Raw genomic sequence first — 23974 nt, 5'->3', positions numbered from 1 at the left:
TTTTTTGTCTTGTGCGAGCATATTTTAAAATCCGCCTGCATACGCGCGTAAACGCCACTAAAGCCCTTGCTTAAGTAGGCACGGGAGGGTTACTTTAAGTGATGTGCGAGCACTATTTAAAATTGCAGCGTTTTTCCGCTCACGTGCCGATATGTGCGTTTATGGGCACATGCGGGTTCCTTTTAAAATTACCCTGTAAGAGAGTAATTTTCAAACAGCCTGCCTGGGCTAAAGTCTGCAAGTACTTTTGACCTGCAGACTTTGGATCGAATTTTCAGAGTGGATTTATGCAGAAAAATATGCTTTGAAAACGTGTGGGTGTGCGGAACCACTGTGGAAAACCTCATACATAGTTACATCTGCTTGGGGGGCAGGTGCAGATTTGTGCGTGTACATTTGCATGCATTCTTTTGAAAGCCAAAAGTGTGCTTGTAAATCATGTCCCTCCCCCCTTGGTAATGCACATAAAAATATGCATGAAATTGCTTTTGGGCATATTTTTATGTGCATAACATCATGGGGACATTTTAAAATGCCATGTACGCACATAAAATTGGCTATGAGTGTTACCTGCTAAATGTATAACTCTCTAAAATATTGTCTGTGCTCTTTTCCAACTCAGGTCCCTGCAGGCGGTACATCAGGGCTGTGCTTTAAGAAGCTAAATGTAACAACACCCAACCTCAAAGTTCTTATCAACCGCTTGGCAAGGAAGGTGGGTAAGGAGTAGTTGACTCCATGTAGATCTCTACCTAAATCTGCACAAAATAAATATCATAAATAGTATTGAGAACTCATTTTTTTTAAATCATATCCATGAATTGAATTATTTCTGCTTAAGCCCGAGAATGGGTGAACTGCAGAGAAAGCTGTGCCCATGATAGGCTGTATAGAAACTGAAGTGGGATGTTTTGGGCAGAAACTGCAGACCAGAAGCATTTTTCAGTGTGAGAGATGACATCCAGTCAGATACAAAAGTCAAGGAAGAGGTTCCATACATTCTGGGCATGGATGACTTCTAGAATGTAGAGGGATTCTTTGAAAACTTGTCCACTTTGTCCAGTGACTCCAAGATGAAAGGAAGTGTCTGTGTAATCTGGGCTGACAGTAAGCAGCAGCAAGGATCTGAAGCACAAACTGAGGGATTGTGGCAAGCCGAAACGTATCAGAGGTGCAGTAGTACTACCTACAGCAGCCAAAATGTGTTCAAAGTCACAACGGTAGTCCTCAGTCTGAAGGAAGCGAGGCCAAAATACCACAACAAAAACTAGAGATTGTACTAAGCCCTGGAGAAGGTCTACCCTGGGGACCCAAGGTGAGAGATGGATCAAGTGGAGAAAAGGGATCCTAGTGTTGAACAGGAAATTGGCTGAAAGCAGTTTAGAGCAAGGGATCCTGTAAATGAAGAAAGAATCTGAGCAAAGCATATTTGTGGAGGAGTAGTGGTTAGAGCAGGAGGCTATTAGCCGAGAGGCCAGGGTCCCTTGTGACCCTGGGCAAGTCACTTTATCCTTAGATAGAGGAAAAAGCAGAATGAAAAAAGAGGCACTCTGAACTGTGGGGCAGTTCTCTTGGGTCAGCCTCAATATAATAAAATTCACGAGACCCAGGGCAAGGCGAGGAGAAACCAGCAACACGCACTAACGGGGATAGGAGGATCTGTTGCTGAGGCATTGCTAGTTGACACAAGCTATCTGCAGGTCAGAGTGAAAGCAGCAGTGCCATTTTGATTTTTTGGCACCATAGTTGGCAGGAGGGAAACTGGCTCCCTCCTTATGTTGAACATTTGGAAGACAAAAGTAGTAAGTTTAGTTTGGTGGGGGAAGGAAATAGCTAGGATGTGGGAGTCAAGTGGGCCCAGAGGCCCTTGTCTGCTTAGGAGAGGGAGGGGTTGGAGAAGGGAGTTGGGGGATCTCCTTGGGGGAGAGTGGATCTGGAGGCTTAAGTTATTATGACCTGATAAAGCTGATAAATGTAATTACACCTCCTGAGGAGTGTTAGTAGGTCATATTATGCCTTGTAGATATTAATGCTGGATATTACATCCAGAATTAATACCTAATAAGGTAATTTACTTATTTATTTTCTCAAAATCTGTATTATTTGTAGGTGTGTTTGCATTTCTGCAAGGGAACAGGTGGTAACACTGACATGCATATAAATAATGGCACATTAATCTGCTTAGTTTCTGGGTGTTAACACTAATACCCATTAGTACATAGGCCCCTTTTTTGGTTTAGCCTTTTGTGATGGGGGTGAAAGACTAATGTGCATGGACTGGGAGAAGGGTGTAATGGTGTCTGGCGATCTGAAGGCAGCAAAGCAATGTGAAAAGATGCTAGCTAAAGCCAGAAGAATGCAGGGCTGCATAGAGAAAGAGAGGAAAAACCAATAGGAAAAAGGAAGTGATAATGCCCTTGAACAGGACCTTGGTGAGGCCTCACCTGGAGCACTGTGTTCAATTCTGGAAATCGTATCTCAAAAGTTATAGCGACAGGATGGAGGCTGTCCAGAGAATGGTGACCAAAATGATGTGGGGTCAGTATCAGAAGACTTATGAGGAGAGGCTGAAGGATCCAAATATGTACACCCTGGGAGAGAGGAAGTGCAGGCAAGATATGATACAGGCATTCAGATACCTGAAAGTTTTAATGATGCATGAACTTCAAACCTTTTCATTTGGAAAGGAAACTGTAGAACTCGGAGTCATGAAATGAAACTCCAGCGGGGACGACTCAGACCCAACATCAGGAATATTTCTTCATGGAGAGGGTAGTAGATGTCTGGAATGCCCTTCCAGAAGATGTGAGGAGGAAGAAAAACAGTAAACAAATTCAAAAGGGCATGGCATAAACACTGCGGATCCCTAAAGGCTAGAGGTTGGAAATGAAGAAAAGAGTGCACGGGAATAACCTGCACGGAGCGGCAGTTACTACTCTTATCAGAAGGCATGGGGATTACTACCTTGCTTTTGACACAACTGCAACATCACTCTCTCTACTTTGACAGCAGGGGGAAAAGGGGGAATTGGATTCAGAGGACAGTCAATGCTGGGCCTGAAATTTACGGTCTGCGGTACTGATACACAGACATTAGGGAAAAAGCACAGGACTGCTTCTATGGCCAAGTCCAAAATCAAAGCAAGTTTAAGTAGCGTTCTCTGAATTATCAAGAAGGCTGCTCACCCTGTATAAATGTTGCTAGCAGTTATTTTGTTATGGATTTGATAGTTGATTGGTTTTGATTGTAAATATTACTGTCTTTAACGTAAGGATTGGGGATAACTGGCACAGAGCTACAATTATTACCATTAACAGAAACATGGGGGTAACCTGCATGAAGTGGCAGTTACTACCATAAGAAACTTGCTGGGCAAAGTGGATGGGCCCTTTGGTCTTTTTCTGTCATCATTACTATGTTATACAGATGTACATTTGTTGGAAATGAATAGTAAATGACAACAATATTTCCTATTTCATTTCATTAAATTTTCAAAATAAAACAGTAGAAAATCAAATGAAATTTCGTTCATTTTCTCGTTTTGTTTTGAAAAAAAAAAGTCACCTGTCAAGCCTAGTCCCAGGCCCGATACGGGAGCCTCGCATAGGCATAGGCCCAGGCCCGACACAGGAGGCATGGCCTACACCGGGCATGATACCAGGGCCTTGACTGAAAACACAATCCAAGGCCCAGGCCCAGAAGCCATCAGAAAAAATTTTCCATGGTCAGGAAACTCTCTGGCCTCCACTTACTATGTCCATCATGGCTGGTCAAGGCCCAGGCCAGATACTGGCATCTGGCCCCAACTTCTAGGTCTAAGCTTAGGCATAGGCCCTGGTCCAATGCTGGGCCCAGCCCGGAGGCCTGGTCTCGATGCCTAGACCTTAGCCTAGGCCCAGGCCCAACTCCAGAGCCTGGCCTGGAGAACAGATCTTGATGCCAGGGCATCAGCCTAGACCAAGGCCCAGGCCCAGGCCCGATGCCAGGGCCCAGCCCAGAGACCAGAATCCAAAACCTAGGCCTTGGCCTAGGCCTATGCCCGATGCCAGGGCCCAGCCCGGAGACCAGATCCCAACACCTAGGCCTTGGCCTAGGCCTATGCCCAATGCCAGGGCCCGGCCCAGAGGCCAGATCCTAATGCCCGGACCTCAAACTAAGCCAAGGCTCAGGCCCAGGCTTTACACTGGGGCCCAGTCTGGAGGCCATCCAAACACCTTGACCTCAGCCTAGACCCAGGCCCAATACCGGAGCCCAGGGTGGAGGCCCGGTCCCAATGCTGGGGCCTCAGCCTAGGCCTGACGCTGGGTTTGATGCTTAGGCTCAGACCCAGGCCTGGAGGCTGGGTCCCAATGCCAGGGCCTGAAGGCCAGAGAACAGGCCACAGAGCTCCTCTTCTGTCTTTTTAAAATGACATCCTCCATTTGAGGATGTACCAGAGTAACTTCACTCTGGTGCCTTCCTTCTCAGTGGAGGGGGCCATTTTGATATATAGCAGTTTAAATTAACTCCAGTCTCCGGGCCTGCAGCCGGGGCTAGGCTAAAGCCCTGGCTTCAGGACAAGGCATCTGTGCCTAGCCCCAGGATCAGGCCTTGGCCTAGGCTGAGGCCTAGGCATTGGGAACTGGCCTCCAGACCAGGTCTCGGTGTTGGGCCTAGGTCAAGGCCCTGGTGTTGGACCTAGGCCTCAGTGTTGGGACAAGGCCTCCAAGCTGGGCCTCATTGTGGGGCCTAGGCCAAGGTTGTGGCATCCTCCCGGGGTCTAGGCCTATGCAAGGCCAAGGCTTTGACCTGAGCCTAGGACTCATATTCGGATGCCCTCCTGAGTTGGATAAATGGGGACTGGGGAGAATCTTTTTTTTTTCTTTTTTTTTTTATGTTTTTCTTTTTTTTCTTTTGTTTTTCTAAACTTTAGAAAATTAAAGAAAAATTAAATGAAACTAAATTCTTGGGAAATCCCCCCAATAACATCATTAAAAAATGAAATGAAAAATGTTTTCCCAGCGCATCCCTGCTATGTTACTCTTTTACTATTGTGTATATTAAAGATACAATTTTTTATTTTATTGAAACTCGCTCCTGGCAACATTTTCCTCAATCATGGAATATTTTCCCATTGTTTTAGGTAGAAGTGAATTCCATAATTCAACCTTTACCTTTCTCAAAATATGGACTCTGCATTCAGGATACTGGTGCAATGTATGTCATTAACACCCCAGCTGGTATCAACATTAAGTGGGCTCATCTCACTGGCATTATTGATATACAATATGGATTACATTCCAGTACTTCTACCAAGACAGAAGGGCTTTGTGGTGAGACTGAATTGTTTATTGTTTTATAGGGATGTGTATTCGTTTCAGACAAAATAACAATGGCAACAAAATTGTCTATTTTGTCTTGTTTCGGAAGTGCCCCGAAATGAAAAAAATAAAGACAAAATGTCATATAATTAGTATTTTGAGTTAGTGTGCACTAACGGGAGTTAGTGCACGCTAACTGAATGTTAGTAGCACTAACTATCGTTAGTGAGCACTAAATTCAATATTAGGGAAACATGAAAAAAACCCCCAAATCATTAAAAAAACGAAATTAAGCACAAAAACCCCAAAACGAAAACGACATAAAAAAAAAAATCAGTGCACATCCTTTTATATCATTTTGTCTTAGATATCCTTTTTGCTCTGTTTCCTATGTTTGCATTCAATGTTGTCCACATTCAGTGCAGAATTTGAAAATTCCACCCGTCTGACTGCCCCTGAACTTTATCTGCCTAAGTTACCTGGATAATGACGATTTTCAGCATTATCCAGCAAATGTAGTAGGATAGCTTTATGGCAGCTGAAGAGCAGTCCTGAAGTTAGCGGATAAACTTATCCAGCTCTCTTTAAGGTAGCGGGGTAAATTTATCCAGCTAACTTTGCCAGTCACCTAGGGGTTGAATATGGACCTCAATATTATTATTTTATGTCTCTTCAGCACTGATAGTCTTTGTAGCATTGTAGAAGGTAAACACAGATAACCCAACAAAAGGACAGTGGAAGTAATAGCAAGCCATACAAGTGGCAAAGAGTTCCCTATCTAAGTGAATGGAAAGGAAGAAAGCATATGCAATCAAGATGAGGGTGGTTTCTGGGACTGTCTAGTGGGACAACCTCAGGTGGGACATGAAGGTTGAGTCGAGGACCTGCAGTGCTGCAGAGGGAGGGAGTTTCAGAGGTAAGGGTCAGCAAATGAGAAAGGTGAGGAGAGGAGAGTGAATTGAGGAAACAAAAGTGATCATAAGAAAGGAAAGCTTTTTGCTTAATGGAATGTGGGAGGGGCTGCCATTAAAACTGCAGAGAGAGTGACAGAGGGACACAGGACTTTGAGGCAGAAAGAAATCAAGGTACAACTTGCTCAAGTTCATAGATACATAGTTGGATACATTTGAAAGAAAAACCAAAGGTCTGAGTCCAACCTTCTTTTGATTATTTATTGGCTCTCTGAAAGTGGTAATGCATGAGATCTAGGGAGAAAGAGAGGGCTAGATTTACGTGCGCAGGGCAATTCCGCGCCGGTGCGCCTATTTTGCATAGGCCGCCGGCGTGTGCAAAGCCCCGGGGCTTCATAAAAGGGGCGGGAGGGGGCGTGTCTGGGGAGTGTCCGGGGTCAGGGGGCCATCCGGGGCGGGTCCGGGGGAGTGGCAACGGTTCAGGGGCGGGCCGGGAGGGCGGTCCCGAGTCCCCCGGCACTGCGGCCTGTGCCGGGGGATGCAGAGGCGGCGCGCGCAAGTTACGCCTGCTTCAAGCAGGCATAACTTGCACAACAAAGGTAGGGGGGGGATTTAGGTAGGGCTAGGGGGTGGGGTAGATAGGGGAAGGGAGGGGAAGGTGGGGGGACACGGAAGGAAAGTTCCCTCCGAGGCCGCTCAGATTTTGGAGCAGCCTTGGAGGGAACGAGGCAGGCTGCGCGACTCGGTGCTCGCAGGCTGCCAATTTTGCGCAGCCTTGCGAGCGTACTTATTTAAGATCTACCTCAGATAGTTTTGGGTGAGGAAAATGATTCTTAGATGCATTTTGGTTGGTTTGCACAGGAGGTGGGTAGGAAAAAGGGGAACTGAAGAAAATATGTTTACATTAGTCAAGAGATGATCAGGTTATATATTAAGACATTGTGGATGAAGAAAGATGTGCATGATTTTGGCTATATTATTCATAAGAATGTTTATTTGAAGGTATCTGCAATGGGGACCCAAAAGATGACTTGAAGATGCTGAACAGGACCATAATCACAAACATGGAAGATGTTGAAGCTTTTATTAAAAGTTGGGAGATTGAGAAATCAGTTGATGTGACCACCAGGAGACCAGTGAGAAACTGTACCGAAGATGACTGCACCTATTGTATGGAGTTGTTAAACAAAAAGGCTTTTGCACCATGCCACAGCAAAGTAAGTACAAATAAAAGCTGGACACAGGCCTGATTTCAACACGAAATGCACACCAAAAACTTCCTTTGATGTTGGAGAATCTTGAACTATTTGCAATCCACCCAGCCAATACAGCCCTTCAAAGTTGGGGTGATCTGTTTGTGGGGTCCACAGCTACCTAGGAAGAGGCATTCTGTATAAGTTGTGATGTCCTCAATGAAGAATATGAAACAAATATGCGTGTCATTTTGTACATTGCTTAGGGTGGCCTGGATGGAACAGTTAATAAGAAATGTTCAAAATAAATAAATAAATAAAAGAAAAACCTTGCAATTTACAGGTTACATTACAGTCTACTTAAGATAAACTCATGGTGAGCCTATGCCTACGTGAATACTTTTGAGAGTGCAGCCCAAGCCCATAGTCACCCTGACTCAGTGTTTGTTGTTATACCATTTGTATAAAATTCTTGCATTTGTGTAGCTCAGCAAGGGACGTTGGCCGTTGGAACTGTAGTGCACAGCCTCATGCAGATTTCTATTTTTTTCTCTACAGGTTTCACCACAGGACTTCTGTGAGAAGATGTGGATCAACAATACTTACTTTTTCAATTATGAATGTGATGCTCTCTCTGCATATGTAGCTTTGTGCAACAAGCATAATATTTGCATTAAGTGGAGAACACAAGATTACTGTTGTAAGTAAGAACTGCTGTCCATACTGGGGTACATATTCAAAAGCCATTTAGATGGATAACGGGAAAGTTATCCGTCTAAATGCCACATATTTAATAAGCTTATCTTCCTAAAATTGTAGCCGGATAATGAATTATCTGGTTAGAATTTAGCTGGATAAGTCAGGGGCATTCCTGGATGGGAGGTAGGCATTCAGGGGAGAAGCGGAGTTAGCTGGTTAAGTTAACTGGCTAACTTTAAACGCACCATAGGGCAGGTCTAAAGTTAACCGGATACCATATATCCTGCTAACTCTAACTTATCCAGGTATATTCAGCAGCATTGCTGCACCACTGAATATCCCACTTAAGTTAGCTGGATATGTGTATCCGGCTAACTTAACTAGCCGCTCAGCGGCTGAATATTTACCATACTGTATCTGTTGAGTTTAGTCTATCAGGATCTTCTCTACTGAACTTTTCTCAAAAGCTTTAGGGATATTCCCTAGAGTTGGAAAAAAAAAAGCTTTTTTAACTTTGATACCCGTTAACCCAGTGTAATGATGTCTAGTTTCTCTGATTTTGGTAATAATTTGTTATTTTTGTTCTATGCAAATATTTTCCTGGTAATGTTTACATATTAAAATAGTAAATGATAGCAGATAAAGACCAAAATGACCCATGCAGTCTGCCCAGTTGAGATTCATCCTCTTTTGATGTGCACATAAAATTCCCAAATGCAATGCAACACCAACTCCCCTCTTGGGCTGTCCCCCTGATCTCTCAACCCTCTAATCATTTCATTTCAGTGCATGGCCAAGTTCATCACAGTCATCACATTGTTGGGTTCCCCTTGCTTTCTCTGAGCCCTGATTAACTCATACCACTGCTGATTTTGGGTTGTAACTGCCACTCTGTGCAGGTTACCGCATTGCAAGTGTACTGCTGCTGCCGTGGGTTGTAATTGATGTTAAAATCTCTTTTCTCCTCTTTTTTTTTTTACTATATCCCACCTACCCTAGATGGCATTTCCAAATGAGTCAAGTATTCTTGCCAGCCAGGAGAGCTAAAGGGAAGTCTCCTCCTAGGCTTACTCCCAGAATGCTCATTCGGTTAGCAGAGGTTACTGCAATAGCGGCAGTGGTCTTCTTTCCCACCCCAGGGTCAAGCGTGTCACTTCTGTGACATGCCAGACCTCAGCTGGCCAAGTCAGACAGGAGACATGGACCTGAGACCCCTGTGCTGAGCCACCAGGCCTGTATTTGTCCTGGTATTTGATTATATTAACATTCATTTCTGTCCAGTTGTTTTCTACCTTAATTCTATTATGTAATATGCTCCTAGGTAGATCAGCAGAAGCACAGGACGTGCAAGGATCAATGGCTATTAAGACCAGGATCAATGCGGAGATATTGCTAGGATATTGCTGTTCAGACATTTCATTAGCCACCTAACTGTGGAACAGATGTGCTAAAGTGCACTAACAGCTGTTAATGCATGTAAATGTGGTGTCTATTGCACATGGTTAATAAGATGTGAAAGTTCACACTTCCATGTAAATGGTATCACAAAAACATAACTACATCTACCTAAGGTCTAGTTTTCTTTTTTGTATTAATGCGTCTGCAAAGCATTTCACTGCTTTAATAGGTAATTAGCTATTATGCATAGTTTTGCATTTCCTTACCATTTTAGCATAGATTTAACATTAAAACTGTTGCAGCCTAGTTTATGCGCATTAACAGCTTGTGCGAGTTTTTAACATACTTTAGCTCACAGACCCCTGTGCTATTTAATTTCATGGCTGTACCTGTGGCTAAAGTTATGATTTACAAAAATAAGAACTCAGAATTGTGGGATTTTATTTAGAGACGAGCAAAAAGGTGGCCGACTGCAGTCCTAAGCTACAGTCATAATTTAGTTTTTGTTTGCCAGAAGATATTTAATGAAATTTAGTGGACATTCTCATGAAAATAATTCAGAAAGTCTTGGATTGTATTAAGCAGCCTTGCTAGGTAGGATTGTTGTCCAGAGCTACTTGCCAGTTTTAAGCAGGTGGGATTGTACATGTAGGAACTGTCTTTGATTTAGCTCTGTGCATCTCCATTTCTATTCTAGACTTACCTGGTTAAGCTTCTAATGACAGAAACCATTCACTTTCATGCCAGGTAGCATTTGGGGACTGTTATGTTTTATTGTGCAATATTTTGCATGCCAATGCAGAGTATTGTATATTAACCTCGCTTGAAATTGTAAAATGAAATGAATTACTTCTACTGTCTTATTCATGGCAAATTGAATGTTTTGTTTGTATGATAACAAATAATTCTTTATGACAACCAGGCTAATTTTGCATTTTTTTTCCCCACCTGGCAGACCTAGCTTGCCCTGAAGGCAAGGAATACCAGGCTTGTGTGCAACCATGTGCAGCTAAAACCTGCCTAAATAAATGGTTTTATGAAGAATCCCCCTGTTCTTACTTAAGAGAAGACTGTGTGTGTAAAAATGGGACTATTCTCCACAGGACGGAATCAGAGCTTTGCATTCAAGAGGAAAAATGTGGTAAGAGGAGGAGAACGGAATGACACGTCAGATCTTCTCTCTCAGAACAAACTGGCTTTCCCCCTTCCTTCCTTGCACTTCCAACTCATTTGGAACCAAGGCTGGGATCCGGTGCCATGGGCCTTCAGTCACAACTACTTGTGGAATTTTTTCCTTCATTTTATTTTATTTTTCCTTTATTTCGTGCTGCCTCCTAATTCACTTAGCCCAGTCATTGCAGCAAGAGTCCTCAGCCTAGGGCCATGTTTGGAACTCTGCCATCATGGGCCTTTGCATGGTGAGTGGGACTCACTCCTTCTCCCCCCCCCCCCCCCAGGGCTGTGAACATTGCCCACAAATATACACTTCAGAGTTCTTCAAAAGAATTTGATGAACCTTTGAAGTTTTTCCAGGTTCAACGCATTGTTTGCCAGATCTATTTTGAGGAAGTTTGCACATATCTGTCTTTAGCAAGAGACTCTACTGTGCTTTGTAGTCTCTGCAGGCTCCTAGACTTGGGAACCTATGTTTTTCTTCCTAGCTTGCACTGATAACGAGGGACAGCCGCATTCTCCTGGGGAGGAGTGGAATGGATCCCTTAAGGGGTGCTGCATGTACAAGTGTCTGGAAAACGGGAGTGTCATTGCTATAGAGCCTAACTGCAGCGAAGAACCAACACCAGCCTGCGAACGGGAAGGTGAAGTTGTCATCAATGTCATAGAGGAAAGGGCCTGTTGTCCAAAGAAAGTTTGTGGTAGGTACTGAAGATCCATATATTTAGCATGGAAGATGAGGCTCCTGGGCGACTCTAGATCCATAAAGTAGACCCTGTTTGATTAATTTTCAGCACCATTTGTCCGGCTAAGTTCAGAATTGAAAAATCTCACTGTGCTGACCCACTCCGAGTTAGCTGGATAGCATTTTATCCAGTTCAAAATTTATCCAGCTAACTTGAGGGCAAGGTGGGATGGGGATGTTCTGGAGTGGAATTGGCTGTTGTCTAACTGGTAAATGCGTCAAGCCACGGTAGTGCTATAACACACGTTAAACAGACTTCATGGGGTAGATGCTAAACTCGGGCTGCAGGCAGAAGGCCTCGGGGGTGGGGGTGGGGGGATGCAAAGAAATTGCGGCCATTTTGGTTCCACGTGACAGGAGTCCTACCAGGGATGAGGACGGCAGGTACTCCCCTCCCCCACTTTCTCCTGTGCTTCAGGGGTTGGCTAGTGGGGACAATGTGCCAGCGGGCACAGGGGAGGACCCAGTGCCCATGGAGCAGGGGAACCATGGCGGATTTTCTGTGGATTTTGTTTTGCTGTTTCATGAGGCCTATCTTGCCAGGCAGGAGCTGGTGGCTAAGCAGCCAGCCTCTCAGCCAGCCTGGGGCGAGGCTAAAATGTCTCGGGTGGAGAAGCCTCTGAGGAAGGGGAGCATTTTGTGTCTGTTGGGTCTGGATTGATCTTGAGGTGATGATGTTTCCTCTGAGGATTCTGATGGTGCTGATACACTAGGCAGTGATCCACAGGACCCACAAGTGGACCAGGGCACTGGTCAGGGTGCGGATCTGGGGGCTGGTCTGCAGAAGGGGTCCCTCTAGCAGAAGGAGATGACCCTAGGGTGGTTAGGTTATTCCACAAGGAGGAATTGCAGTCTCTCATCCTTCAGGTTCTGGAGGAACTGGGGATTAAGGTGGTGCAGGAGGATTCTGTCACAGAAAGGATAAACCCAGTGTTGGAGGGACTGCGTGGGCCGCCGAGGACATTCCCCTTGCCAAAGCAGGTGAAGAAGCTGATTGACTGGGAATGGGATTCCCCAGAAGCTGGATTGAAGGTGGCCAGGGCTATGGTCAGGTTGTACCCTCTTGGAGCGGTGGAAGCTGCTGAAGGTGGATGCGGCTGTGTCGGCGGTGACGAAGAAAATGATCATTCCTATGGTAGGGTCAGTGGCCTTGATGGATGCCCAGGACCGGAAGCTGGAGATCCTGTTGAAGAGTCTGTTTGAGGTCTTGGCTCTGAGCCTTAGGGCTGCATTCTGCGCTAGTCTTATGCAGAGGGCTTGTTTGTGCTGGGTGCAGAAGGCGCAGGATAAGGGCAGGGGAATCCCGGCAGATGCTCACCAAGATGCTTGGTTGGGTGTGGGATTGGCTTATGTGGCAGATGCCCTCTATGATATGCTTTGTATTTTGGCTAGGAATATGGTCTCCTCGGTGGCCGCGTGAAGACTTCTCTGGCTATTTAATTAGTCAGCGTACGTTTGGTTGAAGGTGCAGCTTGCTAATCTCCCTTTAAAGGACAGTTATTGTTTGGAGAGGACCTGGAAAAGCTGATGAAGCATTTGGCAGAGTCTAAAGGGGATAGGTTGCCTAAGGTTGCCCAAAACCGGGCGGATTTAGGCGAGCAGGGCCCTGCGTGCCGGTGAGCCTATTTTACATAGGCCTACCGGCGCGCGCAGAGCCCCGGGACTCGCGTAAGTCCCGGGGTTTTCGGAGGGGGGCGTGTCGGGGGCGGGGCCGAGTGCCGTGCCGTTTTCGGGGCGTGTCGGCAGCGTTTTGGGGGCGGGCCCGGGGGCGTGGTTACGGCCCAGGGCGGTCCGGGGGCGTGTCCGCGCCCTCTGTACCCGCCCCCAGGTCGCGTCCCGGCGCGCTAGGGGCCTGCTGGCGCGCGGGGATTTACGTCTCCCTCTGGGAGGCGTAAATCCCCCGACAAAGGTAAGGGGGGGGGTTTAGACAGGGCCGGGGGGGTGGGTTAGGTAGAGGAAGGGAGGGGAAGGTGAGGGGAGGGCGTTAGAGGATTCCCTCCAAGGCCGCTCCGATTTCGGAGCGGCCTTGGAGGGAACGGGGGTAGGCTGCGCGGCTCGGCGCACGCCGGCTATACGTAATCGATAGCCTTGCGCGTGCCGATCCAGGATTTTAGCAGATACGTGCGACTACGCGCGTATCTACTAAAATCCCGCGTACTTTTGCTTGCGCCTGATGCGCCAGCAAAAGTACACGAACGCGCCATGTTTGAAAATCTACCCCTTTATGTTTTGGATGTGCGTCGGGTTCCACTAAGATATCTCAAGGTAACTAATGGTTTTTGAACCTCAGACCATCATTTTGTGTTATTCCGTGGACCAAAGAAGGGTTGCAAAGCGACTAAGAGTACAATTTCTCGTTGGTTGAAAGAGGCAATTATTTCGGCCTATATTTGTAAAGGTCGGTCGATCCCTGAGGGATTGCAGGTGCATTCCACTACGGCACAGGCAGCCTCCTGGGTGGAGTGTCAATTGGTGTCTCTGCAGGAGATTTGTCGGGCAGCAACGTGGTCCTCTTTTACTAAACATTGCCGTTTGGATGTCAGGGCCCCAGAGGAGGGCTCATTTGTGAAAGTGTACTGCGTGCAGGGCTTTCGGGATCCCACCCAGTGTAAAGAGGGCTTGGGTACATCCCACTTGTCTGGACTGATCTGGGGTATGAACAAGAAAGGAAAATTGGCTCTTACCTGCTAATTTTCATTCCTGGAATACCCCAGATCATTCCTGACTCCCGGCCCATTATGATTATTTTTCAAAAGACCTTTCCTGATTCTGGATGCTCCTGGTTGTTGCAACCGTCCCTTCCCGACGGCTTCACTCCGCCTACCTTTCTTTGCGCCTCCTCTCACTGTGGATGGACGCCTGGCTTCCGCAGCGTCTGCCTGTCGTCCTCTCTGGCGTCCCCGGACCGGCCTGGGTGCTGCCTCCCGCCACGCTCCGCTAGTACCTTAGGGCGCGCGCGCTGCGCGGCTCTCACTCTTATTTCCTACTTGGCGCGAACCTCAGGGGCGCACCCTGTGAAGATGTCACGCTGCCCGGATATTTAAAGCCTACGTTGTTTGCTAGCCTTTGAGTTACCAAGGGGAATCTTATGGATGGGAATCACTCTCCATACCCAGCTACTCTGCTTCTCCAATCTTCCATTGGACTCTTAATCCTAATGGGGTACCCGCTCCTCAGGGGCCTCACTTGCTTTTCAGGTCGCTATCAGGAAACCGGTACTTGCTCCTCGAGGGCCCATGTTCCCTGACTCACTGCCTGCTCCTACCTTCTCTTCTGCCTGGAAGGATTCGCTACCTTCAACACCAATAAGTACTACCATCTTCACCTCAGAGCTGTTCCCTGAAACCAGGTACTCGCTCCTCGAGGGCCTGCCTCCGTTCCAGCCCTAGTGCCATCTCCTACGTGGAACCACTGTGTGAGTACATTACCTTTAAGCCTCTCAGCTCTCAGGGATCAGGTACTCGCTCCTCGAGGGCCTGCTCTCCGTATCCTGGGGTTCTCCATACTGGGGCTTTGTGCATATTCCACTGTACTCATTATTCTCAGTTCTTTCCACTACAGCACTGCTACCGGAGGAGTCGCTGTTCCAGGGCCTGAAGGATACTAGCCCAGCCGGGCTACTTCTGCTGCTCACTACTGCCACCTCTGGTGGTTTCACCACATTGTCTAATAAAAGCTCAATCTCTGTGTTTGTGTGTCCTAAGCTGAGCCTGACCTGTGGCCCCTCATGGGACTTCCCCTCGTGGGCATGGTCAGCTGCCACAGTGTTCAAGGGTCCACCCAAACCTCACTAATTATAACACTGGTGAGGCAGGAATTAAGTTTGTGCTGCAGAATATAATTGTAGATAGTTCTCAACTGAGATTAAAAACTCTGTAGTTCAGGGGTCAGTTTGGGAGTTCCAACTTGTTTGCCAGCTGTTTTAGAGGAAGAGATCTGGGAAGTTTGGAGTTAGACATCTTGGCTTGGGTACAGGTCAATACTGAAGGACTGCAGGTGGCACTCTTGGTTATGAAGCACTACAGTGCCTCAAAGATTTGTTCTCTGCCTCCATCTGCTGGTAAGGATGCATAAACCCACTTCTAGATTGATCTGTGATATTCCAGGAACAAAAATTAGCAGGTAAGAACCAATTTTCCTTTACTAGGCAACCTGATGCAAATATTTTATCGTGGCCAAAACTGAAAAGATGATCAGCCTTGATAAAATACGTATACCTTTTTGAAAAGCAGTAAATGAGAGGCGGGAGACCCGGGAATCTAATGTGGGGCCTGAGGCTCCCACCTCAAATTTAAAGAGCCGGCAAAAAAAAAAAAGTCATGCGGCCAAACGGAGAGGTTGAGCGGGGGTCAGAGCTGACTCCCGTTTTAACCCGGGGCTACCTCAAGTGGCGGCCCCGACCTCCCAGTTTCCTGTGATTCTTCTTTTTCGGGTCAGTGGCCCTTGAAGGCGATGGCAGTCCCTTGAGGTTGGGGCTGCCATCGCATTAAAGGTCCTTTAGGCACATTTTATGCCCCGTGATGTGTAGCTATGAGACACTAGAATGTGCCATAGGCCTGCAACATTTTTTGGGGGGCAGGGGACCCCACTATTGCTGCATTCCCGCATTAGTGGGACCCCCTCCTGCGATAAAGCTTCGTGGCTCACTGGCTCTAGACTGATTTCCCGCATTATCTGGCTAATATAGCTGGATAACTTTGGGGCAGCTGAAGAGATGACCTAAAGTGAGCCAGATAAATTTGCCCGGCTTACTTTAAGATAGCTGGGGATGTTCAGTATTACAGAGGTCCACTTTGCTAGCCAGTGGCTGAATATGGACATCTATATTACCTGAAACAGCCTGTAATAACTTTTAAAGATTTTGATTGTGTCTAATCCAGGTGACTGAAACAGAATGTCTGCCCATTGTGCGAAAACTCTGGGCCTGATATTCAGTCATTGGATAGCCGGATAAGTAGGACTTATCCATCCGTCTAGCAGCAGCTGAATATCCGGTTGCTAGAGAGATGGATAAATCACTTATCCAGCTAGCTGGCTAACTTGGGGGCAGCGCTATTTAGCTGGATATCTTATCTGGCTAAGTAGCGATAATAAGACTTAGCTGGATAAGTTTTCTGTCTAAGTTAGACATGCTCAATAGCTCAACAAACAAGCATTTCCGGACACAACCCAATGACACATTCCAATGACTCCTAAAACTCCACTCCTCTTGTATATAACATTTATTCTGTATACTATATTTAAATTGTATATTGTTTAACCATCTCTTTTCTCTCCTCTCTTCTTCCTTCTCCAAGTTCATTTCAAACTCCAAGCATTTCAAACAAGCATTTCCGGACACAACCCAATGACACATTCCAATGACTCCTAAAACTCCACTCCTCTTGTATATAACATTTATTCTGTATACTATATTTAAATTGTATATTGTTTAACCATCTCTTTTCTCTCCTCTCTTCTTCCTTCTCCAAGTTCGGCTACCCTTGTTAAATGTAACTGTACTTTCGGACACCACAGTTCTAGTTTTTTGTTTATAATGCACTCCTGTTCGATGTAAACCAGCAAGATATGTTTTCATGATTGCCGGTATATAAAAACTCGAAATAAATAAATAAAATAAATAAACAGCAGGTCTAAACTTAGATAAATACAACTTATCCAGCAAAGTAGAAACTTCTACGTGGATATTCAGTGGCATTGTTGTGCCGCTGAATATCCTTGTAACTTAGCTGGATATGTGTTACCCGGCTAAGCTACTGAGCCGTATAGGCTATGAATTTCTCCCCTATAAAGAATAAGGAATAGTAATCTGGATGTGTACTGACTGATTTCCTGTCAGTATCTGCCGAGGGTTTCTGTAATCAATTAATGCGTATGGATACATTTTTTTTTTTTGGGAGGGGGGAGGAACTGCAAGTTGTTACAGGGAATACGGACACTTGATATTTCTGGGCTTGTCCACCCCTAAGGAACCCTAAGGAAACGGTACTTATGTTAGTTTTTGTCATCTAGCATCATATTATGGAATACATGAAATATGTGCAGTGAAGTGCAATACGATTCTTGCTTGAAATGAAATAGACTTCCACGTTAAACATTGTCTCATATAGGCTGTTTAATGGGAAACTATGCAGTTTGTTCTGGTTTCTTCTTTTGTTATTACTCTCTTTCTTATTTTGCAGAGTGCAACATGTCATTGTGTGATTCTGACGTGCCGTCATGCACGGACGGCAAAAAGTTGTTTGCAAACTATAGTCCCCTTTCCTGCTGTCCTGAATACCGATGCGGTGAGTTATTTCTTAAGACGAGAGAAGGGGTGAGGAAGGGCCACGTTAATGACGGAAACAGCTACGTCATCCATTAATAGCTTGGGGGGGTTCTTTATACCTTCTCGCCTGTGTTTCCTCCCCAGTAGTCTTTGTCGCTCTCCTCCCCCCAGATGGCGTGTCCGGGAGGCTCCAGAGACCCTGACCAGCTCAGAGAGTGCCTTTTCTGGGGCCATGCCCTCAGCAGCGCTCATTGATGGCCGAGGCCACTACAGTAGCAGCGGCCATCTTTTCTGCCTGGGCATGAGTGCACCATCTGCATGGCACGCCCAGGCCTTACTGTTCTGGACCAATGGGAAACAAACCCACATCCCACCCATGTCAGCGTGTGCAGAGTATAATTGGGGCAATTATACTGTGAGTAAAATCTGACTGGGCCATATTGTGATCCCCTCTTTGACTATGTAGTCCAACCAATCATGTCATTCCCATGTTTCTCTGAATTAGTAGATTTCTTTCTTTTTTCCTTTATATAACTGTGGTTTCCTTTCAATAATTTAAAATTACATTTACTAGAACTGAATATGCTAGTAAATTACATTTACTAGCATATTCAGTACTGCAAGCAGATACAGTTGTTGATATTTTTGTCTGCAAGAAAGTTGATGGGAAAGTAATTGAAAAGATAAACATGCAAGTGTCATAAAATAATAGCTTACTACTTAGTTTCCTTAAAGGCTGCTCTTCTTGCTCTTTCCTGTCTTAATTTTGCTAAAACTCTGGTGTCACACAGAATGTTTCACATTCAAAGTTTTTCCCATAGGCTTGCCAAGTACTTCAGAATGCTCTTGTGGCTGAAAGTTACAAAAGTTGCTTTCAAAACTGTTCTTCACCTGACCACTAGGAGTCGCTGTAAAAGAAGACTTAAGCAGAATTCTAGGCTCCTGGTAGAAAGAGAAGCAGCAGGAATTAACTTCAGAAATGAAATCCAGGTTTCCCACTAGAGCAGGACACAGCAGCCTTGGGATCAGCTGTATCCATGGATCTTGCTTCTGTTCCAAAACTACATTTTTTTAATGCATTTGCATTATTTTTTAAAGATATTTCAGCTCCTTCACAGACACTCAGTGTGATTTATTTAAAAAAAAAAAAAATTTTTGTTTTCCACTTCTGTTGTTCCTTTTCGATCAGTTTCTCTTCTTCAGTTTAAATAAATGAATTAATGTTGTCTGCTAGGATCTGAAATAGTAAGGAAGGGGGCATGTGGGCAAACTCAGTGGGCCCAGAAGTTCTTACCTGCGGATAACTATTCCATATGTTAATCTTGAGCCAGCAGCGAAGTTTAAAGTCGCATGGGTAATATCTTGCATCAAACATATTGCTTTGTGTTTGGACAGAATGCGACCCTTCCGCCTGCCCCAATGCTTCACGTCCAGAGTGCCGAGAGGATCAATTCATAGTTGAAGCGAGACAGGGCGACCCTTGCTGTTTTTCCTATCTCTGTGGTAAGAAAATGACGCCTTCTCTCTCTAATGGCAGCACCGAACTTTCTGGGTCAGGTGTCAATGGTAGCAGCCGGACCAAATAAAGAAGGAAATCTCCAGTTCTGGCAACTTGGAGGCATCCTTCAAGTTATAGGCGTTTTCTGTCATCTATAAATAGGGTCACTTTAGTTTTCTTGCCATCCCTTTGCCAGCAGCCACAGATGCCACTGTGTCCTCGATAGGGATGTGTAGGGAAAAAAACCAATTGTTGCATTTTTGTTTTTTATTTCAGGATTTTCAAATTCGGTATCAATTTGTTTCATTTGATAACCCAAATAAACATTAATTACAATGCAAACGAAAAAAAACAAAAAAATTGGACCCCACTATCTCTTCTCCCGGACCATGCTCAGCCCTTCCGTGGTGGTCTCCAAAATAGAAATGGGCAGGAGAAATCCCCCATCTTTTTTACCCTGGCAGCTCTGTTTCATAAATAGAGCCAGTTGTCTCTGAAACTGGAGAAATTGTTTTGTGCCATCGGAGAACAAAATGGCGTTGTCCAGTGCCACTTTCAAACCAGAGCTGATGGGGCAAGAGCATCTGGGGATTGTTAATGCCCCTTTCTACACGGGATATGGTGGAAAACTTAAGGGGTGGGGAATGTTTATGTTACGATCCTATCTGTGGACCCCATCCCGCGGACAGGCCCTCCACCTACCGCCCTCTTGGCCTCCCCAGCCTGACATGCTGCCTTCTTTTGTGGCCCGGGCCGCCGCTGCACCTCCCTCTATCTTCATGGCCTTGCCGCTGCAGCTATCCTCCTTCGCAGCTGGAGCTGCACTGCTGACTCCGCCTCTAGCGGGGAAGTCCCCGCTGGGATTCACTCTTGCGGCATGAGCCGCCACCATTGGGGCTCCATCTTCATGGCATGGATGCCGCATGCTGCCTGGCTCCTCCTCGCGGCAGGAAGCCGCCTTCGGCCTGCCTTTTCTTCCTCATGCGGCTGGACACCGCTGCAGGCCTCAGCTCCACCTTCATTTCTCCAGGGTCCCTCTAGGCGCAGGCGCACACCTCTTCTCTCTATTTAAAGGGCCAGAAACAGGAAGCACTCCTCGGCCCCTCCGAATGTCGTCATCAGGGCACTTCCTGGACCTGCCATATATAAAGGCCCTGCTTCAGTTCCTCAGGGCCTTCAAATGGAGTTACATCAAGCTCCAACACCTTCCACAGAGTTTCAAGCTCCAGGGAGTTACTCCAGCTCCATGGAGTTCTTCTAGAGTTCCAACTGCTTCCAGAGTTCCAACGGAGTTCCATATTCTTCTTGTTCCTGATGTCTCCGTCTGATGTTTCGGGTCTCGTCCCTCATCGGATCTTCTTCGTGGTATGTTCCAGTCCTCAACTTCCCTCCCTGAAGCCCTGGAGTTCCTCATCTGTGTCTAGCTGTCCCAGATGTCCAGACGTCCACTCGTCCAGATGTCCACTCATCCACTTGTCCAGATGTCCGGATGTCCACTTGTCCAGATGCCCAGATGTCCTGATGCCCAGATGTCCAGATGTCCACTCGTTCAGATGTCCAGGTGTTCAGATGTCCAGATGCCCTTGCGTTCAGAGGTACCATTCTCTTGTGTACCAATCTCCTTCATTCCTTATCTCGATCCTGAAGAATCCGCAAGTAGCCTTGCCATCCACTGGACTTTGTCTCCAGCCGTCCTTCGTGGGAGTAAATCCGTCTCATTCGGTGTCCGTCTTCGGGTGACTGGCGTCCCCTTCCGGCTGGGCCTCTCTCAAGCGCTGTCCGGATCCTCTCTCCATCCTGTGCATGTTCCGCTCTCCGCGTGGTCCGCAACCAGTCTCCCAGGTTGTGTAGGGCACGCAACGGGACAGGGTGGTCTGTGACCAGTCCACATCGGGCTGTGTAGAGCGCCCTGAGGGACAGTGCCTTCTAAGTTCCAAGAGACTCATCTCTTCCAAGTTCCAAGAGCCTCGTCTCATCCAAGTCTCCAGAGTCTCGTCTCGTCCAAGTTCCAGGAGTCCTCGTCTTCTCTATGTACTCTGACTCTTCTCTTGTTTCTAGGATCCAGAGTCTCCTGTTCAGTTCCTTGTCTCTTCGTTTCCAGCCCTCTGCCTCTGTCTGACTTCACTGGTGCGTGTTAGCTCAGCGGGGGGGCCAACCCTGTTTCGTCCCAGTTCCTTTGTACTTGCTCCGTCCGTGCCTGCACTCGCTCACCTCCCTTGGGGCGTGTCTTGGGGTTCCTTCCTGAGTCGCCCTGTGGGCCAAGGGCTCACTTTCTTCCAGGAGCAGGTGATGGCGCCTCCGCGTCCCTCCTCAGGGCCCGCTGGGTGCGTTCGTAACAGTTCACATTAGGTTTTTTTTATTGTCAGAAGGGGGGGAGGGGTTCTTTGCATTTTGTTTAAAGAAAACTCACAAGTTCTTTGTCATGGTTTTCATTTGGTTTAAAAAATATGTAACTCATGGCACTCTTTTCGATGTGGTGTTGAAGGTAATGCTCATGGGTTCATGGATATACCCGTCAGCTGAGCGTGTGCTGGAGCAGGGTTACTGTTGTTTTCTCAGGAAGATATATGCAGCTGCAAATTTGCATATTCTCTCTTTCTGAGGACAAATTGGGCGTTCTTATTAAATTTTACTGGGAGATATTGCAAGTCTGTAAGAGTATGTGGCACATTTTCTGCCTGTGACAAATTTCACAAAACATACCGTATAATTTAAAGTTTGAGTGGTCAAAGTTCAAAACCATTTAGATGGAGAACTCAAAAGTTATTTGTCTAAATGGCAAGTTTCTGAATATTGAGCCATCTATCTGGCTAGGTTAAAAAAGGGGGCTTTCCCGGGAAGGCTGTAGTTATCCAGCTAACATAGCCGAATTTCAGGTCTATCCAGCTAAGTAAGTCAGATAACTTTGGACCTGCTTCATAGACGCGTGTGCCCGGTAGCTTCCTGCTTAACTGGATATCTTCAAAAGATGCGCTGTTAGGCAAGAAAACACAACAAGTAGAAGGCCTAAGGCCTGTTTTTCTTTCCATACGAAATATCATACATGGCCCTGTCGGGTTGTGTACCCCCCCACCCCCTAATCTTCTCTTAAATTAAAAAAAAAAGAAGAAGAATATTTCGGGGTCTGCTGATGTCCCCTCCATTTCCCAGTTCTATTAATATTACTATCTGGTGCTGCTGGCAGACTCGCACCCACCATCTTTTTTTTAAATCATATTTATTCTGAAAGATGTACATTACAGCCGAAAACAACATTACATCCACAGCAGCGAATAACAGAGAAACATACCACTGATGAATGGGAGGACGTACAAACGCCATCAAACGATACACAGCAACAGCGCAAAATGAAAACCCACAGTGTTAACAAATAAGGAAAAACAGCTACAAAACAGCCCCAAAACTTACAATCACCATTTCCAGGATCCCAACCACTCATAACAAAGTGCTCCACATATCCCAACACCAAGCCATACCTGCCGCCTGCGGTCTTAAATTGCTGTGCTGCACCCCCCTCTCTCCGGTCCTTCTCCCCGTCTCCTGGAAACATACAAATTCCTGCGGGGGGGGGGGGGGGGGGGGGGGGGCTGGGCGCAAACTTACCCGTTCCCGGGGCTCCAGAGCAGCTTCTATCAAAAGCTGCACTGGAAGCGCAGACTACATGCAGTGTACACTTCCTGCACCGGAAGGAGATCATATTCAGCAGGACGTTTATCCCACTGAATATACGGGACAAGTTATCTGTTTCTTCTCTTGCTCTCAGATCTAATCTGGTCTCTTGCTTTCTTGATTCTGTAGTCTTTTCTTATCGTTCAGGTGTTCCCATCTGTATTTTCTTGCATTTGCTTTCTCTTTAACTGGTCCTCTTTCTTCTGGTATCTGTCCCTCTGTCTTAAGCCCCACTGTCTCCCTCACTATTTGCCAGGGCCTCATGCTTGCCCTTCTCTCTCTCTCTCTCTTCCTGTTAGCCCCCGTGCCTATTGTTGCACGATTCTGGATAGAGTCGTCCACTTTCTAACCTTTCCTATTTCCTTCCAGTTACAATCCAATACAACACTGAATATTTAATGCCTGCCGGGCCTTCCAACTCCTTCCTCTTGGGCAGAGACTCGCCACCTTAGTCAGAAGGGCCACTATTTTTTAATTACATCAAATAACTAAGCAAATAGGTGACTTGACGCTTTCAGGAAATACTTCATGTTTAACGTAATGGCTGAACTGCAGTAATATTGTTTGTCTTTTGCGGGGCTTGTAACTAACCAACTCTTTTTTTTGTGTTCAGTTTGTGAATCCTGCATTGAGCCTATTCCGGTGTGCGGTGTAGGGGAAATCCTCACTGTGGATCTGAACACAACACAGTACTGTTGCCCTCGCTATCACTGCGGTAAGAATGTAAAAGAAATTAAAGCAAAACAGTTCAGCACTTTATTGCTTTACTGCGTATCTTCATAGTAAAACTGCTTTCCATCATAAGAACATAAAAAAAGCATAAGAAGTTCCATGTGGGTTCAGACTAATGATCCATCGAGCCCAGCATCCTATCTCCAAGAGATCTCCTGGAGATCCCAAATAGGACAGCCCATTTCATGATGCTCACTTCCAGAGGTAGGAGCTGGAGACCTTAAGTCCATCTGGCTAAATAATGATGAATGGACCTGTCCTCTCAAAATGCAGCCAAACCTTTTTTTAAATTCAGCTAAATTACTAGCCTTTGGTCAAGAATTCCCTGCTAGCAGATTCCATGACTATGAACGATATAATGGCACAGCGTCTGCATATACAGTAACAG

At 46.1% G+C, this 23974-nt stretch overlaps 1 protein-coding gene across 1 annotated transcript in view; it reads left to right on the top strand.

Moving 5' to 3' along the window:
- The window catches only part of OTOGL (otogelin like), a 205429-nt gene that overhangs the window by 135437 nt on the left and 46018 nt on the right, over positions 1 to 23974 (top strand). The window contains exons 40-48 of the mRNA XM_029597118.1: positions 623 to 715; positions 5123 to 5312; positions 7214 to 7428; positions 7963 to 8104; positions 10457 to 10642; positions 11163 to 11375; positions 17602 to 17706; positions 19083 to 19190; positions 23468 to 23569. Of these exons, the coding sequence (XP_029452978.1) occupies positions 623 to 715; positions 5123 to 5312; positions 7214 to 7428; positions 7963 to 8104; positions 10457 to 10642; positions 11163 to 11375; positions 17602 to 17706; positions 19083 to 19190; positions 23468 to 23569 (1354 nt within the window). The remainder of the gene's footprint in view (positions 1 to 622; positions 716 to 5122; positions 5313 to 7213; positions 7429 to 7962; positions 8105 to 10456; positions 10643 to 11162; positions 11376 to 17601; positions 17707 to 19082; positions 19191 to 23467; positions 23570 to 23974) is intronic.

The sequence above is a fragment of the Rhinatrema bivittatum genome, chromosome 4 (genome assembly GCF_901001135.1).
Source record: "Rhinatrema bivittatum chromosome 4, aRhiBiv1.1, whole genome shotgun sequence".
In the NCBI taxonomy this organism is placed as follows: domain Eukaryota; kingdom Metazoa; phylum Chordata; class Amphibia; order Gymnophiona; family Rhinatrematidae; genus Rhinatrema; species Rhinatrema bivittatum.
This window is presented reverse-complemented; position numbering and strand designations above follow the sequence as displayed.